Here is a 20,158-nt window from a genome sequence, read left to right as displayed (position 1 = left end):
TCTGAACTTCATTCACACTCAACCTCTTTCATTTCAAGGGGTATCGTTCCAGAGCCGAAAGAACCCTCTAAAACTACAAATACCAAAGTGGTTCTCTAATAATGAATAGGAAAATGAAACATATAAACATATATGTATGTATACATATATAGAAATATACATGAATGTGTATATATATGTCTACATATATTTCCACATATATGTTTATGATAATCAGTATATGAAACTTTCTCCATCTTTGCTGTCTTGCTCACTCTTTCTTCCTTTCTTCCTCTTTTCTGTCTCTGTTTCTCTCTTCTCCCTCTTCTCTCCTTTTTTCCCTCTTGGTATACAGTAAAGTTTAATATTTAACAGGAGAAAAACAATCATGATTGTGTAACCTAAATGCATCACCAAAAACACAGAAAGACACACTTACACAAATTAAAGATAGCATAGACATGGACTACAATAATAAAATGACTTGAACAATTACCAAAGCATGTCATAGTAAGGGTCTGATTTTATAAACTTTTGAGTTTTTCTTTTAATTAAAATATAACTAATCAATATCAGTGGGAGCATTCTTGCTCAGTCTTCAGATACTCATTTTATCTTTATAATTCTACAGATAGCTCCAATTTATTAATTGTGAGAGATACTTCAAATGTAAAAATATTTACTGAAAAAATTAGAAGCAGTGACCTTTCAACAGTAAATGTTGCTTCTGGAATAAACTCTGAGAGCAGGACAGCCTCAGAGTAACAGTTATGCTCAAGAATGAATTCCTGGAAAGCAAGATTATACAATGAATGGAAATCTTATCAGTGGAGGAAGCAATAAAACACAGATTGTCTTACTCGCTTTTCTAAATACAAGACAGGGTGGGAAGAAGCTGGAAATAAACTGAACCTTTGAACTCTGATTTGAGGGCTGTCTCCCAACCCTAAAGGGAAGATGTTATCAAATGTTATCAAGGAACAGGGCAAGCCTGCTGCAGGACAGCCACTCTCCCACACTGCCTTACTGTCCATGCTGTCTTTTCTTGTGTTTATTTTCGTGAACCAGGCCTCAGTTTTCTTTCTTTCTATCTAACTCAAAGTTGTTAAAAGCTGACAAATTCCAAAATAATCCATTTTAAAGACACGTGTCTTGCTATATAACACCAGCTGTCCTCTAGTTCATAATCTTCCTGCCTAGGATTTGTTATATTTGGATTTACAGACCCATGTCACCATGCTCAACTCTAAGAACTTTGTATGAAAAATTTCAGTGCTCACCCTTATTCTAATATGATTGTGTTCTGCTGAATTTTGAGCCTGGTCTCAAAGTCAGATTAGAGTTCCCTGGCACAGGAATCACATGCTGAAAAGATTATTAGTTGTGCAGTTTGCACTTTACATGAAAAATTAAATGTAGAACTCTGTTTCAATTAATAAATATTTCATAAGCCTCAGTTATAAATATGACCACTGATTTTAGATCGAGAGAATATAATGCACATGTGGAAGTTATTATGTCATATTGAATCTAATTCTAAGCTGTGTCCAAAGCAAACCAGAACAATTGCAGAGTTCACAGGCACGTGTGCTGCCCTTCATCCCTGGTAGGAAATATGGCAAAGATGTCCGCAGAGACAAGAAGAAACCTCAGAGTTCCCAAATCATAGTAATACATGTCACATACCCAAGAATGTCACATACCCAATAGGCTACCCTTTGCTTCAAATAAATGATTAAATAAACTTAAATAACGTGGTTTTCAAATTAAAGCCTCAATGGCTGACCTTTATGCTTGACAGCTTAAGCAACAACAGCCATTCTCATACTTCTAGGTTATCAACCATCAGTCAAGAACGTAACTCATCAGCAAGTGATCTTAGAACTTGTTGGAACTTTTATACCAAGTGAAACTTTCTTGGTTGAGTCCCAGAAGAGGATCAGCTTATTATAATTCAAATGTTCATAAAGAATATATAATGTTTCAGGCAGCTGATACTTTACACAGGAATTAAGAAAAGCATGTATTTTTAGTATTCCGGTATTCCAGGAGCTTCTTCATATTTCACAAGCATTATAGCAGGAAGTAGTCAATTGGAGAGAGCAATGGGGTGGAGGCCATCGAGTATAGCCTACATGCCACTGGACACCAGGTCACTCCTGTGTACTTGTAGAGGTACACAGGCTTCACGACAGGCAAAATGTGAAGCTGGAAAGTGATACTTTGTAATACCAGTTTCATCCTTGGTAGCAACCTCCCTTCCTGGCTGTATTTACTTTTTATAGAATTTCTTTCTTCTTTCTTCAAGGACTCAATGCTGTTTTGTTGTTAATGCTTTCTCCATCAAATTAAGACAAGTGTTCTTCTCTAGATGAAGTGGATCTTTGATCATGCTTCCTAGATGATCACATGTGCTCAGAAGACAGATCCAGAAGGCAGCCAGGCAGGATCAATGCTGTCCTTGCAGCCATCATTTTCTGCACTAAAGACTGGGTATTCATACTGCCAAAATTTGCTCTGGGCAGCACAGTTTTCTCCCAGTCCCTGCCCCCTGCTCGTTCCTCCATGCTACTTCTAGTTGTCTATCGAAGTCTCTCTTCCTTTTGTTTCAACACTCACATGCAGATTTTTAATGCTTTGTAGTATACTTGGTAATGTTTTTATTATATATTAGTCAATAAAGATTGTAATGTTGACTGACTATTTGCTATGACAAATTGCATATTTATACTACTTATTTTATGACTTTGTGAAAATGTATTAGTACAATTCATTTTACTAATAAAACTAACTTTTAAAGTTTGAAATGTATGAAGATTGCACATGAGAAAGTTTTATGTAGACAGGGTTTATGGTCATTAAATAACCAATAAAAATATCTGCTAAATCTAATTTTTATAATTAGTTTCCATCATATAATTCTTGTTTTAAGAAGCCAATGAAACTAAAGGGCCAGCTTTCAGATTGTGAATGGTGCCTGTAACACAAAGTGTCAGAAGGTTTAGGAAAGCCTCTTGATTTTGTTCTGCCTGGCATTGCCTTGGTGAAGAGAAAGGAAACGTGGAGTGTGCATGGAGCTAGGAAACCAAAGCCAGTCTGTAAGACTGGCACAGGGACGAGAATTGCTGTGGGGAGTTGCAGAGCAAAGGGATGGTCCTCGAGGCCTACCGGTGTGGAAAGTGTCCAGATAAAGGGCTGTTCCTACAGATACACTCAGTGTGATCCACACACTTCAGAGGCGTTAAAGTGTTTCTAAATGTGTCAGCGAAATAGTGTTTTAACACCAATTGCCTTTGTAGCAGGAATTTGATGATGGAGGTCATTAATTTTGTTTATACACAAATCACTAATCTTATTTACTTTTGTTTTATGTAATCAAATAAAATTTGAATGACATGCAGGGGTAAGAATTAATGCATGGTTATTTGGGCCAGAGGAAAGCGACATGGGAGATCAGCAATTGTTTTTAGTTGAGGCTAGCCTGAAAACTTTTGTTAGAGCAGTATTCAGTTCTTGAATTCATTTTTAATTTCTGGGATGCATAATTGGGGTATTTCTAATGTGTTATGCTTTTTTCTTCAACCTTGACTTAGTTGGGATTTTGAGAGGACTAACTATAACACCACCTGCATTATTTTTACAAAATGAGTTGGAAACATTTCCATTCCTAGTCAGAAAAGTCAGCACTTCTTAAAAGTACTTGAGCTCAAATATTGCACCCCTTTCAAGCTATTATAAATTGGGTATAGTTTTTTTGTTTTGTTTTGTTTTTCGAAACAGGGTTTCTCTATGTCGTTAGAGGCTGTCCTGGAACTAGCTTTTGTAGACCAGGCTGGTCTCAAATTCACAGAGATCCACCTGCCTCTGCCTCCCAAGTGCTGGGATTAAAGGCGTGCACCACCAACGCCCAGCTTATAAATTGGGTATAGTTTTAGTAGTCTTCATTGAACCCCTTTAACAATTCTTTGTAAATTTTAACTAATTTTAGTTGATTTTTCAGTACTATTTACATAGGAATTGATTTTTATGAATGTAGTAGAAGAAATGTGCTGCATTTTGATAGAAATTCACTCATATGTGTTGTAATCTCTAAAACAAAGAATGGCAAACAGCTTCTTTTTAAAAAAAAGAATCTGCTAAAATGGGGGCCACATATATACAATACAGTAGACAAATGAGAATTATTAAAAATCAACACATACAAAGGAAGATGGAGCCTTGGATTAAAAGTTTATATGTGGAAACCCAAGGGACTTAGCCGATGACTAGCCCAGTATTCACTAATGTGATGTGTCTGCCAAAGACAGCAGAGAAGGGGCTCCAGCTTCAGCAGAGGCCCCCAGATGTTGCTGTATGTAGGTCCCAGGTGTCATCTTCAGACAAAAGCCAGCACTGAAATCACGAGTTAGAACTGCTTGGGTCTGGGATACTGATAGCACTCAGGAAAAGATCCAAGCGTCTGACAGGGTAATTGCTAAGACAATATTCAAAGTCAATTTCAATTCCAAGACTCCAAAAATAATCTTCAATTTTTTGCAAGACCCAAGAAATAAAGATCTCTTGGAGAAATAAATGCTTCTGATTTATTTAGACTGAGAAGAAACCTCTTAATTTTTCCTTATATCCACTTGGTTAGAAGAAACATCATCACTTTACAATAGTAAACCTACATTTTGCAAGGAAGCATTTTGACTTCCAACTGTTATCTAAAACCAGACAGAACCAGATCTATAAAAACTGTGGGGAACAGACAACCCCTTGGTGGGGGACTCTTTTTTACTGGAAGCCTCCAATGCTAACTTTGCAGTGCACCATGTATTTATCCTTAAAAACAGTCTCACACAGGTGTTCTTTGAAAGAAAGAGCAAGAAACCCCCCATTGCCATCCACACCAACCCCGTTCTAGCCATCTGTACATTCAGTTTTCCAAGCAGGCAGCATATGCTTCTATAATCTTCATCCTTTGACATTCACTCATCATTCATTTAGTTCTGGATATGGCACTAGGATGGGCCCCTAAAAATGAGCCATGCACTTCACAGTGCTCTCAACCCTCAGTCTCTCTCATTCACCCTTGAGGACACATGGTAGTCCTCAAGGAATTACTCTTTCAGAAACTCAAACAAAAATTCTAAGATGTTTCACTGGCTACGGAGAAGCTGTGATACCACAATCTCCATCATCATCATCACACTACATAAATGTACCTGTAAACACTCTCAAATAAATTTGGCCCCTTTAATTTAGTAGAAATTTTCTGAGGGGAGAGAGTAACTTTCTAACTCTAATTAATTTGCCACTTTCTGCTCAGTAATTGCTCAAGAGTGGTTTGGAAGCAGGAATAGAGATAGAAACAATTGATAAATAAATTCATTTTGATAAGGATAAGGTCAGCTCTAGACCCCCAGCTGCCTTTAATTTTCTGCTTTCCAGCTTTGCGCTAAAAGAGAAATTGTGTAAACAAATATGTTAAATTGATTAGATAGAACAAGGCTACTTAGAGCAATAGTTGGAAGGAAAGAAAGTTAACAGCAAAGAAGGGCTGTCAATAAAAGCCCGCTTTTGCTTTGGTTTGGTTTTATTAGTAACTCTTTGAGATGGTAATAGAATCACATAACTTCCCCTTCCTTTTCCTCCCTCCAAATCTTCCCTTGATCTCCCACTTACTCTCTTAATTCATGTCCTCTTTTTCTTTCATTGTCATTACATGCAAATATATATAAACACACAGTCAAACATACATGTATATGTGTATCAATGCATATTGTGTGCATATGTGGGTATATGAATGAGACATGTCACTTAGTATCTCAATGCTGGTGTTTACTCACATATAAGAGGAAATTGTAATATTTGGGTAGTTTTAAATTAAAATAGTGACTTTCAAGCACTTGCAAAACTCTCCTTAGGGCACACATTCCATAACTAATGCAAATTAATGTCACAAGTTCATGGAGGTTGTTTCCCTTAAAGAAACACTCCAGATAGCAGCAGCAATAAACACCATTTCCATTGTTGGATCAGATGCCACAATCTGCTCCTGAAACCCACATATGCATTACAAGCTGGACTTTTTGATCAAATTACTTTCCCCAAATTGAACAATTAAGTACAGGCCACTCTTCTTTTAGATTATATATTTTATAAATACTTATAGATGTAAATATATTGATATATTTTATGTATAGTAAATATGTATGTAAGATGCATAAGTCAAATATAGTAGAAGTAAAATCTTTTTAATATAAAAACTACAACACCAAATATAAAGATAAAATCTTCCAGGCATTTATATAATATCTATATCTATGATGATGTATATCCCATTCTCTTTTGGTTTTGAATCATTCTTTGTTTTATTTTGTTTCTTTATTTGGCATCTTACTATAGAAATAAGAAGTACACTTGATCATAGCTGTGTTACTTAGAATACAAGAAGTTACATGAAGCACTTCCTATCTGCCAAGCAAATTCTCCTAAAGTTGGCATTGCCTTGGCCTCCATTTGTGAACACTGTTTGTCAACTTAGCCACAGTGTTTCAAGGTCTCTCTTGGCAAAGAATTTTAGTATCAACCACTCTTCTGGAACAACCGAACATTTCCCCCATCCTGATCTTCTGACATCTCTATCCTCTTGCTATGTGGACATAAATGTCCCACATACATTTGGGCTCTTTAAAAGTCTATTCCATTAAATGCAACAAAAGAAAGTAAGTGCTGTGGAGAACTTTGCACTAAGGGAGGATCAACAATATATATATGAAAGTTGTGGGTACCATTTAATTTATGTAGAATTCTCTAGGTTATTATTGTGGAATTTTTTCTTGGTATTTCAAATGTTTGACTAATGTGATTTTTGTTCTTTAAAACATTTGGATAAAATATTTAAAAGTATAACAGTGCCAATAATATTTTCTAAAACTCAGCAGGCTTTATAATTTCTTTAAAAGAATGTGACCCAAGGCAGCACTCTTCCCTGAATATTTACAACTTCGTTAATTGCCAAGCTCTGTGGGATCTGAATAGCATTTGTTGTCATTTGTCTTTCCCTCCTTTTCCCCAGAGAGAAAGTTCACTTGCCTTTAAACCTACTTCCCTGACAACAAGATGAAAAGGGATAAAATACGATTAATGCAATAAATGTAACAACTTAAATGTAGTAACTTTTGTCAATTTTTCTTAGAAATGTTTACATTAGTGTTCTTATTCCATTTCTTTTTTGGGAAAATAAACTATGACAGATGCAGTGTTAATGGACATGTGTTTAATGTGCTTCAAATTGAATTCCCTTTTCTTGTTTGCAAAATCAATTTAGATGTGAAAGGAATGTTTTTAGATGTTTGCTTTTCCACGAGTCCAAGTTAGGGTTAATAATGAAGCAATCCTTGCTTTGCTTGATGCAGTGATTTGGTGGGGTGGGGAAGGTCAGGAAATTATATCCCAAATAAAATCTATTATCTTACATGAAAACTGTGTAAAATATGTAACATACTTAGTTGTTCATACTAATTTATGAAACGATAAAATATTCTCCATGCAAAGAACAAAGAGAAAACAGTATATATTTCTTAGATTAAACCTGAAGTGCTAATTCAGTCTAAAGTTGTTGGTTTGGGGTTTTGGTTTGTTTGTTTTTAACCTGGCCCTTACTTCATATGATTTTTTTTTGCCTTAATTGACAAAAAAAAGAAGCATTTACTAGAAATTTTCACATTAAAATACTCCCATGGCATCCTTGCTGAATGAAGGGAAAATCTAAATATCTGATTTCTTTCTCAACAAGATATTTGAATTGAGTACTTGTGGATCTTATGACAACGCAAGCCAAAACAAAACAGAAATAAATAAGAAGAAGAAGACGTGCCTCGCCCAGAGAAAATGTCCAGAGATATGAACAGCAGCTCCACTTCCAAGAGAGAGGGATTTGTTTTGAATGGAGGTAAAAATCAAACTACCCTAGATATTGACTGCATCAGATTCCATCCCAGAGGGTGTTGGGAAGAGTCCTGCCAAGAGCATCAAGGGGCGTGAGTCAGGAAGCCGGATCCTTCCTTCACCCTGGAGACAAATGGCACAGGGAGGATACCACGGACACTCCCTGAAGATCCTTCAAAATGCAAACAGGGAGAGGCAGGAAACTGCGGTGCAGTGCCAGGTCTTATTTGCATTGTGGCTATTTTCAGTCTATTCAGACTTTTGTGAATATAGTTCAGCTGTATTCTTACAGAGAAGAAGGTGAATACAGTAAATCTCTTCCTAATAGGTCCTCAGCTTGAAAGCTCTCTGACAGTGGCCTCTCTGGGTCTCTACAGAATATTGGCAACTGAGATTAGGCTTTTAAGATATCTTTGCCCAGGCGAGCTTAAATCATTTTGATATAGTGTTGCTGCTAGTGAAACTTTTTAAAAGAAATGCCATTCATTTATTTAAGCTATGTAGCTATGTAAGCCACATTCTACTACCCTGGTGCATCCTGTGGACAGTACAGAGGTTACATCAGGAACTACACCGCTCTTATCACCAGGGGTTCAGTAGAATAGTGACTGTAAAATCCCTCAGCAGGATAAACAATTCTATAAAGACTTTTTTTTCCTGCAGAATCTCAGCATCTAAAGATTTTTCTATTCTAAGGGAGAGAAAAGTGACGAGAATTAAGTAGCAAGTTAATGACTATTGTAGCAACATGCTATAATGGCAGGTGGATGGAGGATGACTGATGGGAAAGGTGACAAAAAGAAGAAAATTCATTAAAACATAAGACTACTCAAGGGATACTTGTGCAAGCTCATTTATATATTCATTAACTATAACTCATTTCGGTATGCATAGCAAGGCATGCTAAACAGAAGCAACATTAGCGATCCCAACCAAGCTGTTCACCTAACACTGCATCTAATTAAACATCAATACTTTAAAGTGCACTTTGACCTGTGCTCATGTGTGTATGCTCCTGTATCATTCGTCGCATCACTCTTTCTGTGTGAGCATACTGTGCCGGTCAGGCATTTCACTCCGAGAATGTAATGATGAAGTATGATGTACAATGATATCAAACATGTTCCTTTGATGTAAATATGGCGCCTGCTCCCTGGCAAAGAGGTAGTGAAATAAGAACAAGCCTGGGGGACAGGAGCAGGACTCTCTGAAGAATCACATTCAAGATAAGACTGGTCTTTGTTTTGTTCTTCTTAAAGACATAAATTCTGCTATGGGAGTGTGGAGGGAGGATTCAAAGAGAGCAGCGCATCCTACAGCCCCAGGAGAAGGGTGAGGATACAGAACCGGGGGGATCTATGCAAGTCCGCTGAGGCAGAACACAGAGCCTGGACAAAGAGTGGTCCCAGAAAAGGATGAGAGGAAGAGGTGTCTCAGATACTCCAACCTACTGGAGTAGTTGATGAACCCAGCAGGGCTCAAAGTTCACAGGAACATCCTAAGACTTCCATCTACAGATTCAAGGAGGACTAAAAAGTAAAACCCAGAACAAATTCAAAAACATGACTTCGGTGCTTCTCTCTGTTAGTTCAGTAAAGTCACTGGGATTCAGATGGTGTCAGGAGGGCGACACTCAGTGGATTTTAAAGACATCTATGATGTTTAAAAGGAGACTATGTTGATTCCTCATGTGAAACCTTAGCTGTGAGGAGGGTTGGAGGGGTGAGAGAGGGTAGGGGGATGGGTGGGAGGAAGAACTGTGGTTGGAATGTAAAATAAAATTTAAAAATGGTAAAATAATTAAAAATAGTAATGCTTGACTAAATAAATGAAAATTTTAAAAAGGAGGCTTTACCAAAGTTAGCTTGAGAGGTAGGTGAGGGGTATGGTAACCACGAACCAAATGCTTGGTTGGCTAATCATGGTACCATAGCAACATTTGCAAAGGTGAAAAACAGGAGACAAAGACCAAGGATTAAGGTCCTGCCTGGTTTGGACAGCCATACAAGGAACTTCCATGAGTCTCATTGTTAAGAGCCACCTTGATATCCAAGAGATTAAAACAAGGATCTGTCCCTCAAAAGAGACCAAGGCTCAAGACAAATGTGACCATGTACAATTCTACCTACAGAGGAGCCACAAAAATAAGACGAAAGTAGGACCCACTTCCTAAAGCTTGAGAAACCCCAGTGTTTGCTGGTCAGTCTTCAGGTCAGAGATGTTCCCAGGAAGTTGCACAGGAAAGGTGGTAAGGAAAATAGGAGAATGGGTGAGACGAATGGAAGCATCAAGTAGGAGGAAAGGGACAATATTGTGAAGGACACGGAAGCCAAAGTCTTCATTCCTATGTGCCTGTACGTGAAACTGAAGTCAGTCACCTGTTGTGAGTACAACACTTGCTGAAACAACAACCATTATAGGATTTATAGTACTATAGGATAAAGGTGTAAGGAGAGCAAGCTTTTCAATTGTCAGTCAAAGGAACAGGAGGTTGAAGCGCCTAAAGAAGCACCTTAGAACTGTGAGAATGAAGACAGGTGCTTCCGCGTTCATCATGTCCTCCTGCTGGGCTTCAACAAATATTCCAGTGGGATGGAGTGTCTGAGACCCCTCTACCTCATGTCCCTCTCTGGGGTGATGCTTTCTCTTTGATCTGCCTCAAGGGACTTGCCTGGATCCTACCAGTTCTGTATGGTCGCCCTCCTCCTGGAGCCTTAGTAAATGCTGCTCTTCTTGCATAGCATCCCTGTCTTTAAATCCTGTCAGATCACTCCCTGAGCAGAATTTACAGTCTTTAAAACACTCAAGGTCTTCTCTTGAATGTGATTTCTTCAGAGAGTCCCGTGCTGTCCCCCAGACTTATTCCTATGTCACTACCCCTTTATCGTAGAGCAGGTGGTGTACTGTGCCGTGTTGTGACTTTCACCAGCCCTTGGCAGCTGATGGGCAAGTCACTGAGAAATGAGGCTTTGCCTTTGGAACAGAAAAGCACTGCACAGGGAAGACAAAACAATGTTTTAAAAAACTATAAATCTCTGAACTAGGTTGGCAGAGAGTGAAAAACTGAAAAGATCTGATGACCTGGGAGAAAGCATATGAGCCACTTGACTGCAGTTCCTGGGGCCTTTACAGAAATATAACCAGCATTAGAAACTGCATCAGCATCTCTGTGACAGTGTGTTGATGAAGACGGGAAAGGGAAAACTTGAAATAGTGACAAGGTTCAGGATGTTTGTGGGAATTCAGGACTAAAATTCGGGGGGAGGGGCAGTGATGTCCACTGAGATGGACTAGTCGGTCAAGGAGTGAGGTGGTGCTGTTTAAATAGAATAGGATAGTACCACACACACTGAAGTCACCGGGCGTGGCAATAGCCCTGAGGGGAAACTATGAACAAGATGGAGTCTCGATGAATGCTGGGAAGTGACCAAAAACATCTACAGATGAGAGCAGCAGAAGCCACTGAGAAAGTGTGGTAAAAACAGCCTCACCGAAGCAACTTCTTTTTAATGAATGGATTGCGGAGTAATCTCAAAGCAGCACAAAGGGGACAATACACACCAGCTCATTCTCCAAGTTCTGCTTTCAGAATGATACTTCAGTGAATGCCACTGGCCTTTCCTGCTAACCACGTGATGCTTACACAAAATTCTAAATGGACAATTTAGAGGACGGCGAATCACAATTACCTCAGTTACACTTTTTTATGCTATCAGAAACAATTATTAACTGTTTCCAGTGTACAAAGGGAAGGGACCTTACTAGGACAGGGTCCAGCAAATTGTTTCCTCTGACACAACTCAGCTCCATTGTTACAGGGCACAGGTGGCTGTAGGTGCTGCACAAATGAACTTATGATGTCATATTCTGTATCTGTTGATTCATTCTAGACACAGATGGGGAAAGGACATGATATTTCTTGAATCCCCTGAGAGAATGATTACTTCCTTCAGATTTTAAAAGTAAGGGAAGTGAGCCAAAGATACATGGTTTTCCATTTCACTCACCTGAACATACAGTTCTCTTAGTTCATACTGAAATTTTTTGGGATCTGTGGTAATTGTCACTGGACCAATTTCTGCGGAGACACAAGGGGGGGCATGGATCAATAAACTGTCACCAATAACATTAAATACTTTACTATGTTTGCAAATGTCTTTTTTCCATGCACTAAATAATTATTGACTAATAGCAGGCAAAATGCTAAAGACTCATTTTATAGTTACCAAGAGATAGTTCTTAATCTACTATGAATTATACATATCTAAAACAGTACATTTTTAGCCTTAGGAAATGCAAGGGGGGATAAGAATTAATACAAGATGTCAGACCTAGTTCTTCTTAATTTTGCCAGTCAGAAAATATTGAGCACATACATGGCTGTTAATACCTAAATGAATCAATTACACACCCATCCTGTAAATCGGTTTTCTACATTATAGAGAAAAATCCATCTCAGTTCAAAATAAAGTACACTGCTAAACAAGAGAGAGAGAGAGAGAGAGAGAGAGAGAGAGAGAGAGAGAGAGAGAGAGAGAGGGAGGGATGGAGGGAGGGAGGGAGGGAGGGAGGGAGGGAGGGAGGGAGGGAGGAAGGGAGAGAGAGAGAGGGAGAGGGAGAGGGAGAGGGAGAGGGAGAGAGAAGAAAAATGAACATTCACAACCCGGCCCACAGGATTTCTTAATAATGTCAAGAGCACAGTACCAAGGCATTAGCCATGCAAGAAATTGTCCTTATTTCTTTTCCTGTGCTTGGGACAGCTAGGTCTCATTATCACCATTCTCCTAGGCTGACTTGGAACACAGTTAAACTTCGGAGCTGTGTTCCCTCCAAGATTTCCTTGAGATACAGAACAAGCCACCACTTCTAATAGGAGCAAGTCAGAGCTACTGCTTGCCATGCAGAGTGTGACTTGTGGTTTAAGGCAAATGAAAATAAGCAATTCTGATATCAGCATTTATTAAGATGATTATAAACACATATGCACACACATAGGTGCATATAGATGTACACATGCATACTATGTGCATTATTTCTGGCAAATGCAACATACTTGTAACAAATATTTACATTACCTGAAGTTTATTATTAATAAAAATTCCTTTTAAAATATTGAAAGTGTCCATGTAGAAATACTATTCGCTTTTGTGAGAAATAATCCATGTATTTGAGCAATAATATTATAATTCATCTACATATCATACAGAGATACATAACATTTAAATTCCTAGAGCAGATGAAAAGTTTTCTATTTTATGTAAGGAAGATCTAGGATGCACTCAAAATTACAGTATGCAATAATAACACAAAATTAGAAAGATTCTTGATAATTAGCTTTTATAAAAGATGGTCTAGCTTCTAAAGCATATTGGATTTTATACTTCAAAGAATAATAGCTAATGAGCCAGGCCTTCTATAACATGCTACATATGGCTTGAAAGCAGACTGTAGAATTTGAAAAATAAATGAGATAAATTGGAAAGAAGCACATTTTCTCTGCCATGACCTATGTAATTTTTCTTAGAAATGGCACGCGAAAAATATCTTGAACCTTCCCTGTAGATTAGACACCTTGCAGTTTGCAAAAGGAATGGAGAGCTGATTGGCTAAACCGTGTGAAAATGCAAACATCTGCATTCCATACAAAGCAGAGTGGCCATTAGCCATGTTCTGAGTGTATGGAAAATGAGGGAAGCCTATTCCCTCAAGACTAAACAAAGGCATACTTTGCAAAGGAATGCAAAACAGTGACTGGGCATGCCAGACAGTTACACCCTGACAGATGAATTGTCAACAGCAGTGTCAAGCCAATCTTCTGTGTTCCTGCATGGCATAATCCTAAAGTCATTCTAGAATGTAGAAAGGGATACAAAGAAGATGGTGGGGGTGGAACTATATAAGAATAAAGGAGGAAAGGAATAAGGAATGTAGCTTGCAAAAGTAGTCCCTCTAACTCTACAAAAAATGAAGGGGTCTGAATACATGTTTTTTCTTAAGAATCGGGGTCAGAGGTGCTGTTCAAGTAAGAGGACTGATTAGCCTTGGTTTAGTTACCCAAAAACTGTCAAATGTACACCTGTTTTCAACCAAGATCAGAATCTGCTCTAGAGCTCATTAATAAACATTTTTGCAAACTACTCTGGACAGCCGCGATAAATCTTTTATCATTTATGAGAAACGCTCAGGAGAGGTAACGGCTTGCCAAGCTGCCATATTCCTCCAGCTGGAAGCATCCTTTCCAGCTTTTAAAACCCTGAGTGATAGGACTATTGGCAAGGCCAGCCCTCCTCCCTTACAGCTCTCCTCGCTTCCATTCCAGTCTCCCTCCTCACTTAACAGAGCCCTGCATCTGTGTGTCACTGGCAATTTCCTCTTCCTTTTCACTCATGTTGGCTTCGTTTCCTGCCAAGCTTTCGATGATACTCAGCAGGTACAACTTTGTCCTCTCCTCCCCCCCCCCCGCCGATTATTGTCCTTTACTATTCCCAAAATTTCATGGGAACTGTCAAAGACAACCCAAGCTTTCCTTTCTGCGCATCCAAATTTCAAACTTCGTTAGCATCCCTTGGCTTGAGTTTGTTGTGGTTCTCACCATCCCCGAGGCCTTCGCCTGACTTTCATCTACTCATGTATCTCTCTATATTAGGCCTCGTTTAAATCCAGCCTCTTGAAGGTTTCCCAGACTCTCTATCAGTGGAAGTGCAGACTGGCACTCTCCTGATCCATGTCTACAATCCATATATGAGTGAGTACATACCATATGTGTCTTTTTGCGACTGGGTTACCTCACTCAGGATGGTTTCTTCCAGTGCTATCCATTTACCTAAAAATATGCATAGTACCCAAGAGAAGAGGAATGAGGCAAGATCCTCTGAACGGATGGGGACCATGGCGAGGGGTGGGGGGTAGTGGGAGCTGGGAAGAAGAGAGGGAGAGAAGAGGAAGAGAGAGTAGGTCATGGAGGAACAGGAAGGTTGACTAGGGGGAAGAGGGAATCATAGGTTAGAAGACAGATCAGGCACCAGTGTGACCTCTAGTGATCTAAACGGATAACACCAATTGGCAAGCTAAGCAATAGTGTAGAGACCACCTCGAATGCCCATTCCTGATAATGAACTTGATATCTATAACCATCCGGAAGCCTTCATCCAGTGACTGATGGAAGCAGAGGCAAACACCCACAGTTATGCACTGAACTGAACCCAAGGAACCCAATGACAGAGAGAGAGGAGCAATGAGCAAATTGGCAAAGAATGGGCTGGCAAAACCAGCAGAGACAGCTGATCTGAACAGGGGAGAGCTCTTGGACAGCAGACCAACAGTGGGGAGGCCAGCATGGGACTAATCCGGACCCCCCCTCCCGAATGTGAGTGTCAGTGAGGAGGCCTGGGCAATTTATGTGGCCCTAAGCAGTGGATCAGTGTTTATCCCTGGAATATAAACAGACATTGTGTGCCCATAGCACAAAGAGGGATGCTCTCTCAGCTTGGACTCTTAGGGGAGTGCTTGGACCCTACCCTGAGTGAAATGACAGACTCTAGATATCCCCTATGTGGAAGGAATTGGCAATAGGGTGGGAGGCTGGGGGGGAATGAGGGGTGAGGGAGGAGGGGAGGGAGAGGGAACTGGGATTGACATGTAAAACAAGCTGTTTAAATTAAAATAAAAAATTAAAACAAAACAAAAAATAAATCCAGCCTCTTGAATGTTTTGCCATTTCACTAATGTCTTTTAATGTTATCTAATAATCTGACTATAATAAAGACAATGGAAGACTAAAAGAGAGTATTTAACACAATGCAGAAATATCCTATGCATTACTCTATAGATTAATAATGATTTACACTGAAAATTCAACCCAAACACAAGAGTAAATGAAATAAACATCAATCTTGCAAGAAAATAACAGAGCTAGGAGAGGTGTGAAAGTCCCTTAGTTTCATCTTTTTATCCTTCAAACAACACATCTTGAGGTCCAGAGAAGATAAAACAGAAAAAATTGGTTGCTGAAAAGAGAAGGAAAGGCAGTTAACATTTCTTACACTGATAAACCTGGGCAGCTCCCCAGCTTTCCCTCCTTTGCAAAGTATATCTTTTTTAAGAATGATAGTACCACTGCTAATATTGTCTTCCTTAACTATGCACTGCAGATGGGATGAGCCATGGTTGAATTCCAATCCAATCCCCAATTGGGTGCCCAGAATTCTTCATCTTTGTATGCCACAATATTTTCTTAGTAAACAATAGAAAGCTATCTCAGTTGCCTAGTAAATGTTGTAATCAAACATAAAAGAAAGCATGGAAAAGAAACCTCACTGGAAAATTGCTTCTCAAATCTGCTTCAAATGCCTACTAGATAGACTTTGCCCTCAATCTAGCAGGAAAGGTAAAATGTAGAATTATAACTATACTACAATGGAATTATGAGAAAGATCATGTGGAGCTCTAACTGGGTTTTTAAAAATACGTTATTATGGGGCTGGAGAGATGGCTAAGAGGTTAAGAGCACTGACTGTTCTTCCAGAGGTCCTGAGTTCAATTCCCAGCAACCACATGGTGGCTCACAACCACCTTGAATGAGATCTGGTGTCCTCTGCTGGCGTGCATAAGATTGTATACATAATAAATAAATAAAATATTTAAAAATACTTTATTATAAAAAGAACTGAGAGAATTGAGTGTGGTGGCATGTGCTTATAATCTCAGGACTTGGGAAGCTGAAGAAAAAGAGTCTCAAGTTTGAGGACAGTCTGGGTCATGTAGTAAGACCATGCTTTGGCCACCAAAAAAGAGCTAAGGGCTATTTCATCCAAAAAGTGAAAATTCATAGAAGTCAGGTAAGGTCTTTTTAAAAATTTTTAATTTATTATTAAATATCATTTTACATTCCAATCACAGTTCTCCCTCCCACTCCCCTGGTCCTCATCACCTCTCCCCCAATCCCCACATTCATTCCTCCCAACCTGATAAAGGCTCCAATGAGGAGTCAACAAAGTCTGGCCCTTTAAATTGGGGCAGGACCAAGTCCCAACCCACTGCATTAAGGCTGAGCATGGCATCCCCTCATAGGGAAAGGGCTCCAACAAGCTAACTCATACACCAGGGACAGATCCTGGTCCTACTGCCAAGGCCCCTCAGAGAGCCCAAGCTTCACAACTGTCTTCCACATATGGACAGCCTAGTTCGGTCCCATAGAGTCTCCACAGCTGTCAGTCTAGAGTTGATGGGAAAGCTTATGTTGGAGAGGATGTAGAGGCAGGAGAACACTCCTCCACTGCTGATGGTAATGCAAACTTGTACAGCCACTTTGGAAACCAGTATGGCAGTTTCTCGGAAAATTGGGAATCAATCTACTTCAAGACCAAGCAATACAACTCTTGGACATAAACCCAAAGGATGCTCAATCATACCACAAGGACACTTGCTCAATGATGTCCACAGAAGCATTATTCATAATAGTCAGAACCTGCAAACAATATAGATGCCCCTCAACTGAAGAATGGATAAGAAAATGAGGTACATTTACATAATGAAGTATTACTCAGCTGTAAGAAACAATGGCATGGAACTAGAAAAAAAGCATTCTGAGTAAGGTAACCCAGACTCAGAAAGACAAGCATGGTATGTAATTACTCATGAGTAGATATTAGATGTAAAGAAAATGAAAACCAGACTACAATTCACAGCTTCAGAGAAGCTAGGTAACAAGGAGGATCCTAAGAAGGATACAGGGATACTCCTGGGAAGGGAAATTAGATGAGCTTCCCTGGGTAAAGTGGGGGTGAAGGGAGGCAGTAAAGGGGAAGGAGGAGGAAGAGAACATGAGGGGATAGGTTCCATGAGGGAGGAGAGGGATGGAGTGAGAGAGCAATGAAAGAGGTACCTTGATAAAGATCTTTCTTAATGTGAGTTTCTTTTCAAGTCCATACATCAAATTTGCAATGCATTCCTGTGTTGAATCATATAAGACACAACCTACAACTTTGTTCACAAGTATTTTTACAACTCACAGGAGACCGTAACATTAACTATCCTGCTTGGAGTCTTACAACAGCTTCCTGAAGTAGGTAGAACAGACTAATAATAGACATAAGTTAAGTTTAGATGATAAAAAAGCCACCTAGCCTCTTGAAGGGCCATAATGTCATGTGCTTGCAATAGCATCTGCCCCATGAGTCTGGTTGCTAAATCATATTTACGGGCCCTTTCCTTAACCACCTTAGAGAGGATGGATTCAGTGAACATCTTAGTACCCTCTCAAAATTACTGAAAGACAAGAAGAAGGGAGAGAGAGTAAATAAAAAAAGTTAAAACAAAGCTTAAAAGCCTAACTTTTACATTTTCACTACAAGTCCTTCATGGGGCTCCTTGCTAAGCTAAGATCAGTGATAGCAGATTGGTCAACTGAAGATGTCACAAGTCCAACATAACCACAATTACGTTATCCATTGAGAAAATGATTGGTATACCTAATACTTTAATTTCCACACAATTTATTTTTAAAAACAAACCATTTTGGTAGAATTATAAAAGTCTAAGATACATGTCATGATCCTGAAGACCCCTTTTGATAAAATAAAATTTTAAAAAATCTTAAACCCTAAGAAGGACCCGCCCTTTCTCAATAATTGTGCTATTTCCTGCTTCCTGGGGCTTTATCAAAGGCGTTGCATTTTGTTCCAACCTCTCAGCCTTTGTTCTCCTAATCTGAGTTGCTGGACCTACTTGAGAAAATAATGGAAAGAAATTCACAATGTAATATTTTCTTACATTGCTTCATTTGGCAAGATCAATATCCAGATCCTCACTTCCTTTTTCCTTTCCACACACAGATTTCTGGCCCTTAGGGTGTTTGCCCTTCACTCAGAGAAGTTTCTTGATAATGAGGGCCTCTTCCTTACGGCTGCCCCCTAAGGGTCTGCTTGATTTCATGGCTGCAATCATGCTTTGTGTTTTTTCTCTCAACATTATTATGTTGATAGTTGCAAATGAGAAGGTGAAATTGACGAACAGCATCCAAGCATTAGAGGAGATGCAGAGTACTATGTACCAAACAGGGCGGGCAAACAGGGCGGGCAAATTAAACGCCAGATTCTAGTTGCAACTTAACAATAATAATCACTATCTTAAAAGAGGTCTGAACTAGCATCTGAGACAAGCCAAGTGAATAAAACACAGAATGGCAGGAAATGCTCTCAGTATCTGAGAAAGACAGAGAGACCCTACAGCTCCAGGGGGAGCCTACAGGACTGACACCAGGAAGGGGCCTCGTTAGAGTGGCACCTGGAGAGACTGCCAGGTTAACGGTAATGACAGCAGAGCACTAGGCCTCAAATTTCCTCTAGGCTTAAATTGAACTTGATCCACTTTCTAACAATTGTGTGCTCAATTTAAGACGAATCAATTCTAAATGATTTTGTGTGCAAAAAGGCCAGTATACACATACACATTCAAAGACTTGAAGTTGTTTTCTGAATAAGAATAAGAAATCTTGTTTCCTTTTGGGAGATGCAACGGAAACCGGATTAATAATTATATTCAGTTGAACCACAGCATTCTCTTTCCAGGTTCCCCCATTGCTGTCCTGAACCGCTGTAAAGTGATCTGCATCAAATTGCCAAGAGCAGAACTGATGCGTGAGTTTGAGCTGAGCTAGCGCCAAGTACAGTTCAGGACTCATTGCATTGAGTTCATTCCCTCTCACATTAGGAGGGGCACCTGTAAGGACCACTGAACGGTCCTTAATGCCTGTTTTGGCCATAGAGTGATACACTTGGTGCATTTTATAAAACTGGACTCAGAGATGAATTCACAAGAAATAGGTTATCTAACATTGACTAAATACCATTCTGTTCCACTATCCAGAAGGAGTATCCATTGAAGAAACCAACAGTGTGATAACCTTCAGAAGATGCATTCAACAAAACTGCAGCGTGTGTATAATGCAGATTGGTGCCACTCATTTATTCTGCGCTGCTGAGCAGGATGTAGAAACAAACTGTTCAATGAACTCAGCAATGTTACACGGTGCTTTAGAACAGGAAGCAAAGAAGAATGCCTTCATAAGAGACATGGGAGGTGAGGTATGGAGAGCAGGCTCTTATCGTGTACACTGGACTCTGGCCAAGGCATCAGCAAATACCTTTGTACAAACAGCGTGGGATTTTTTAACGGCAATAAAATTCAGACTTTCAGTGTTCTGTGTGATTCTAAACATAAAATTACATTTTTGGCTTTGAATGTG

The 20,158-nt window shown here is 39.3% G+C and overlaps 1 protein-coding gene across 1 annotated transcript in view; it reads right to left on the bottom strand.

Moving 5' to 3' along the window:
• Hmcn1 (hemicentin 1) overlaps positions 1 to 20,158 on the bottom strand; it is a 423,434-nt gene that overhangs the window by 295,751 nt on the left and 107,525 nt on the right. The window contains 1 exon segment of the mRNA XM_040738098.1: positions 11,922 to 11,992. Coding sequence (XP_040594032.1) covers positions 11,922 to 11,992 — 71 coding nt within the window.

Source organism: Mesocricetus auratus, unplaced genomic scaffold (assembly GCF_017639785.1).
Source record: "Mesocricetus auratus isolate SY011 unplaced genomic scaffold, BCM_Maur_2.0 Super-Scaffold_100676, whole genome shotgun sequence".
Taxonomy (NCBI): Eukaryota; Metazoa; Chordata; class Mammalia; order Rodentia; family Cricetidae; genus Mesocricetus; species Mesocricetus auratus.
The sequence above is the reverse complement of the archived record's forward strand: the minus strand, read 5'-3'. Positions and strand labels throughout refer to the sequence as shown.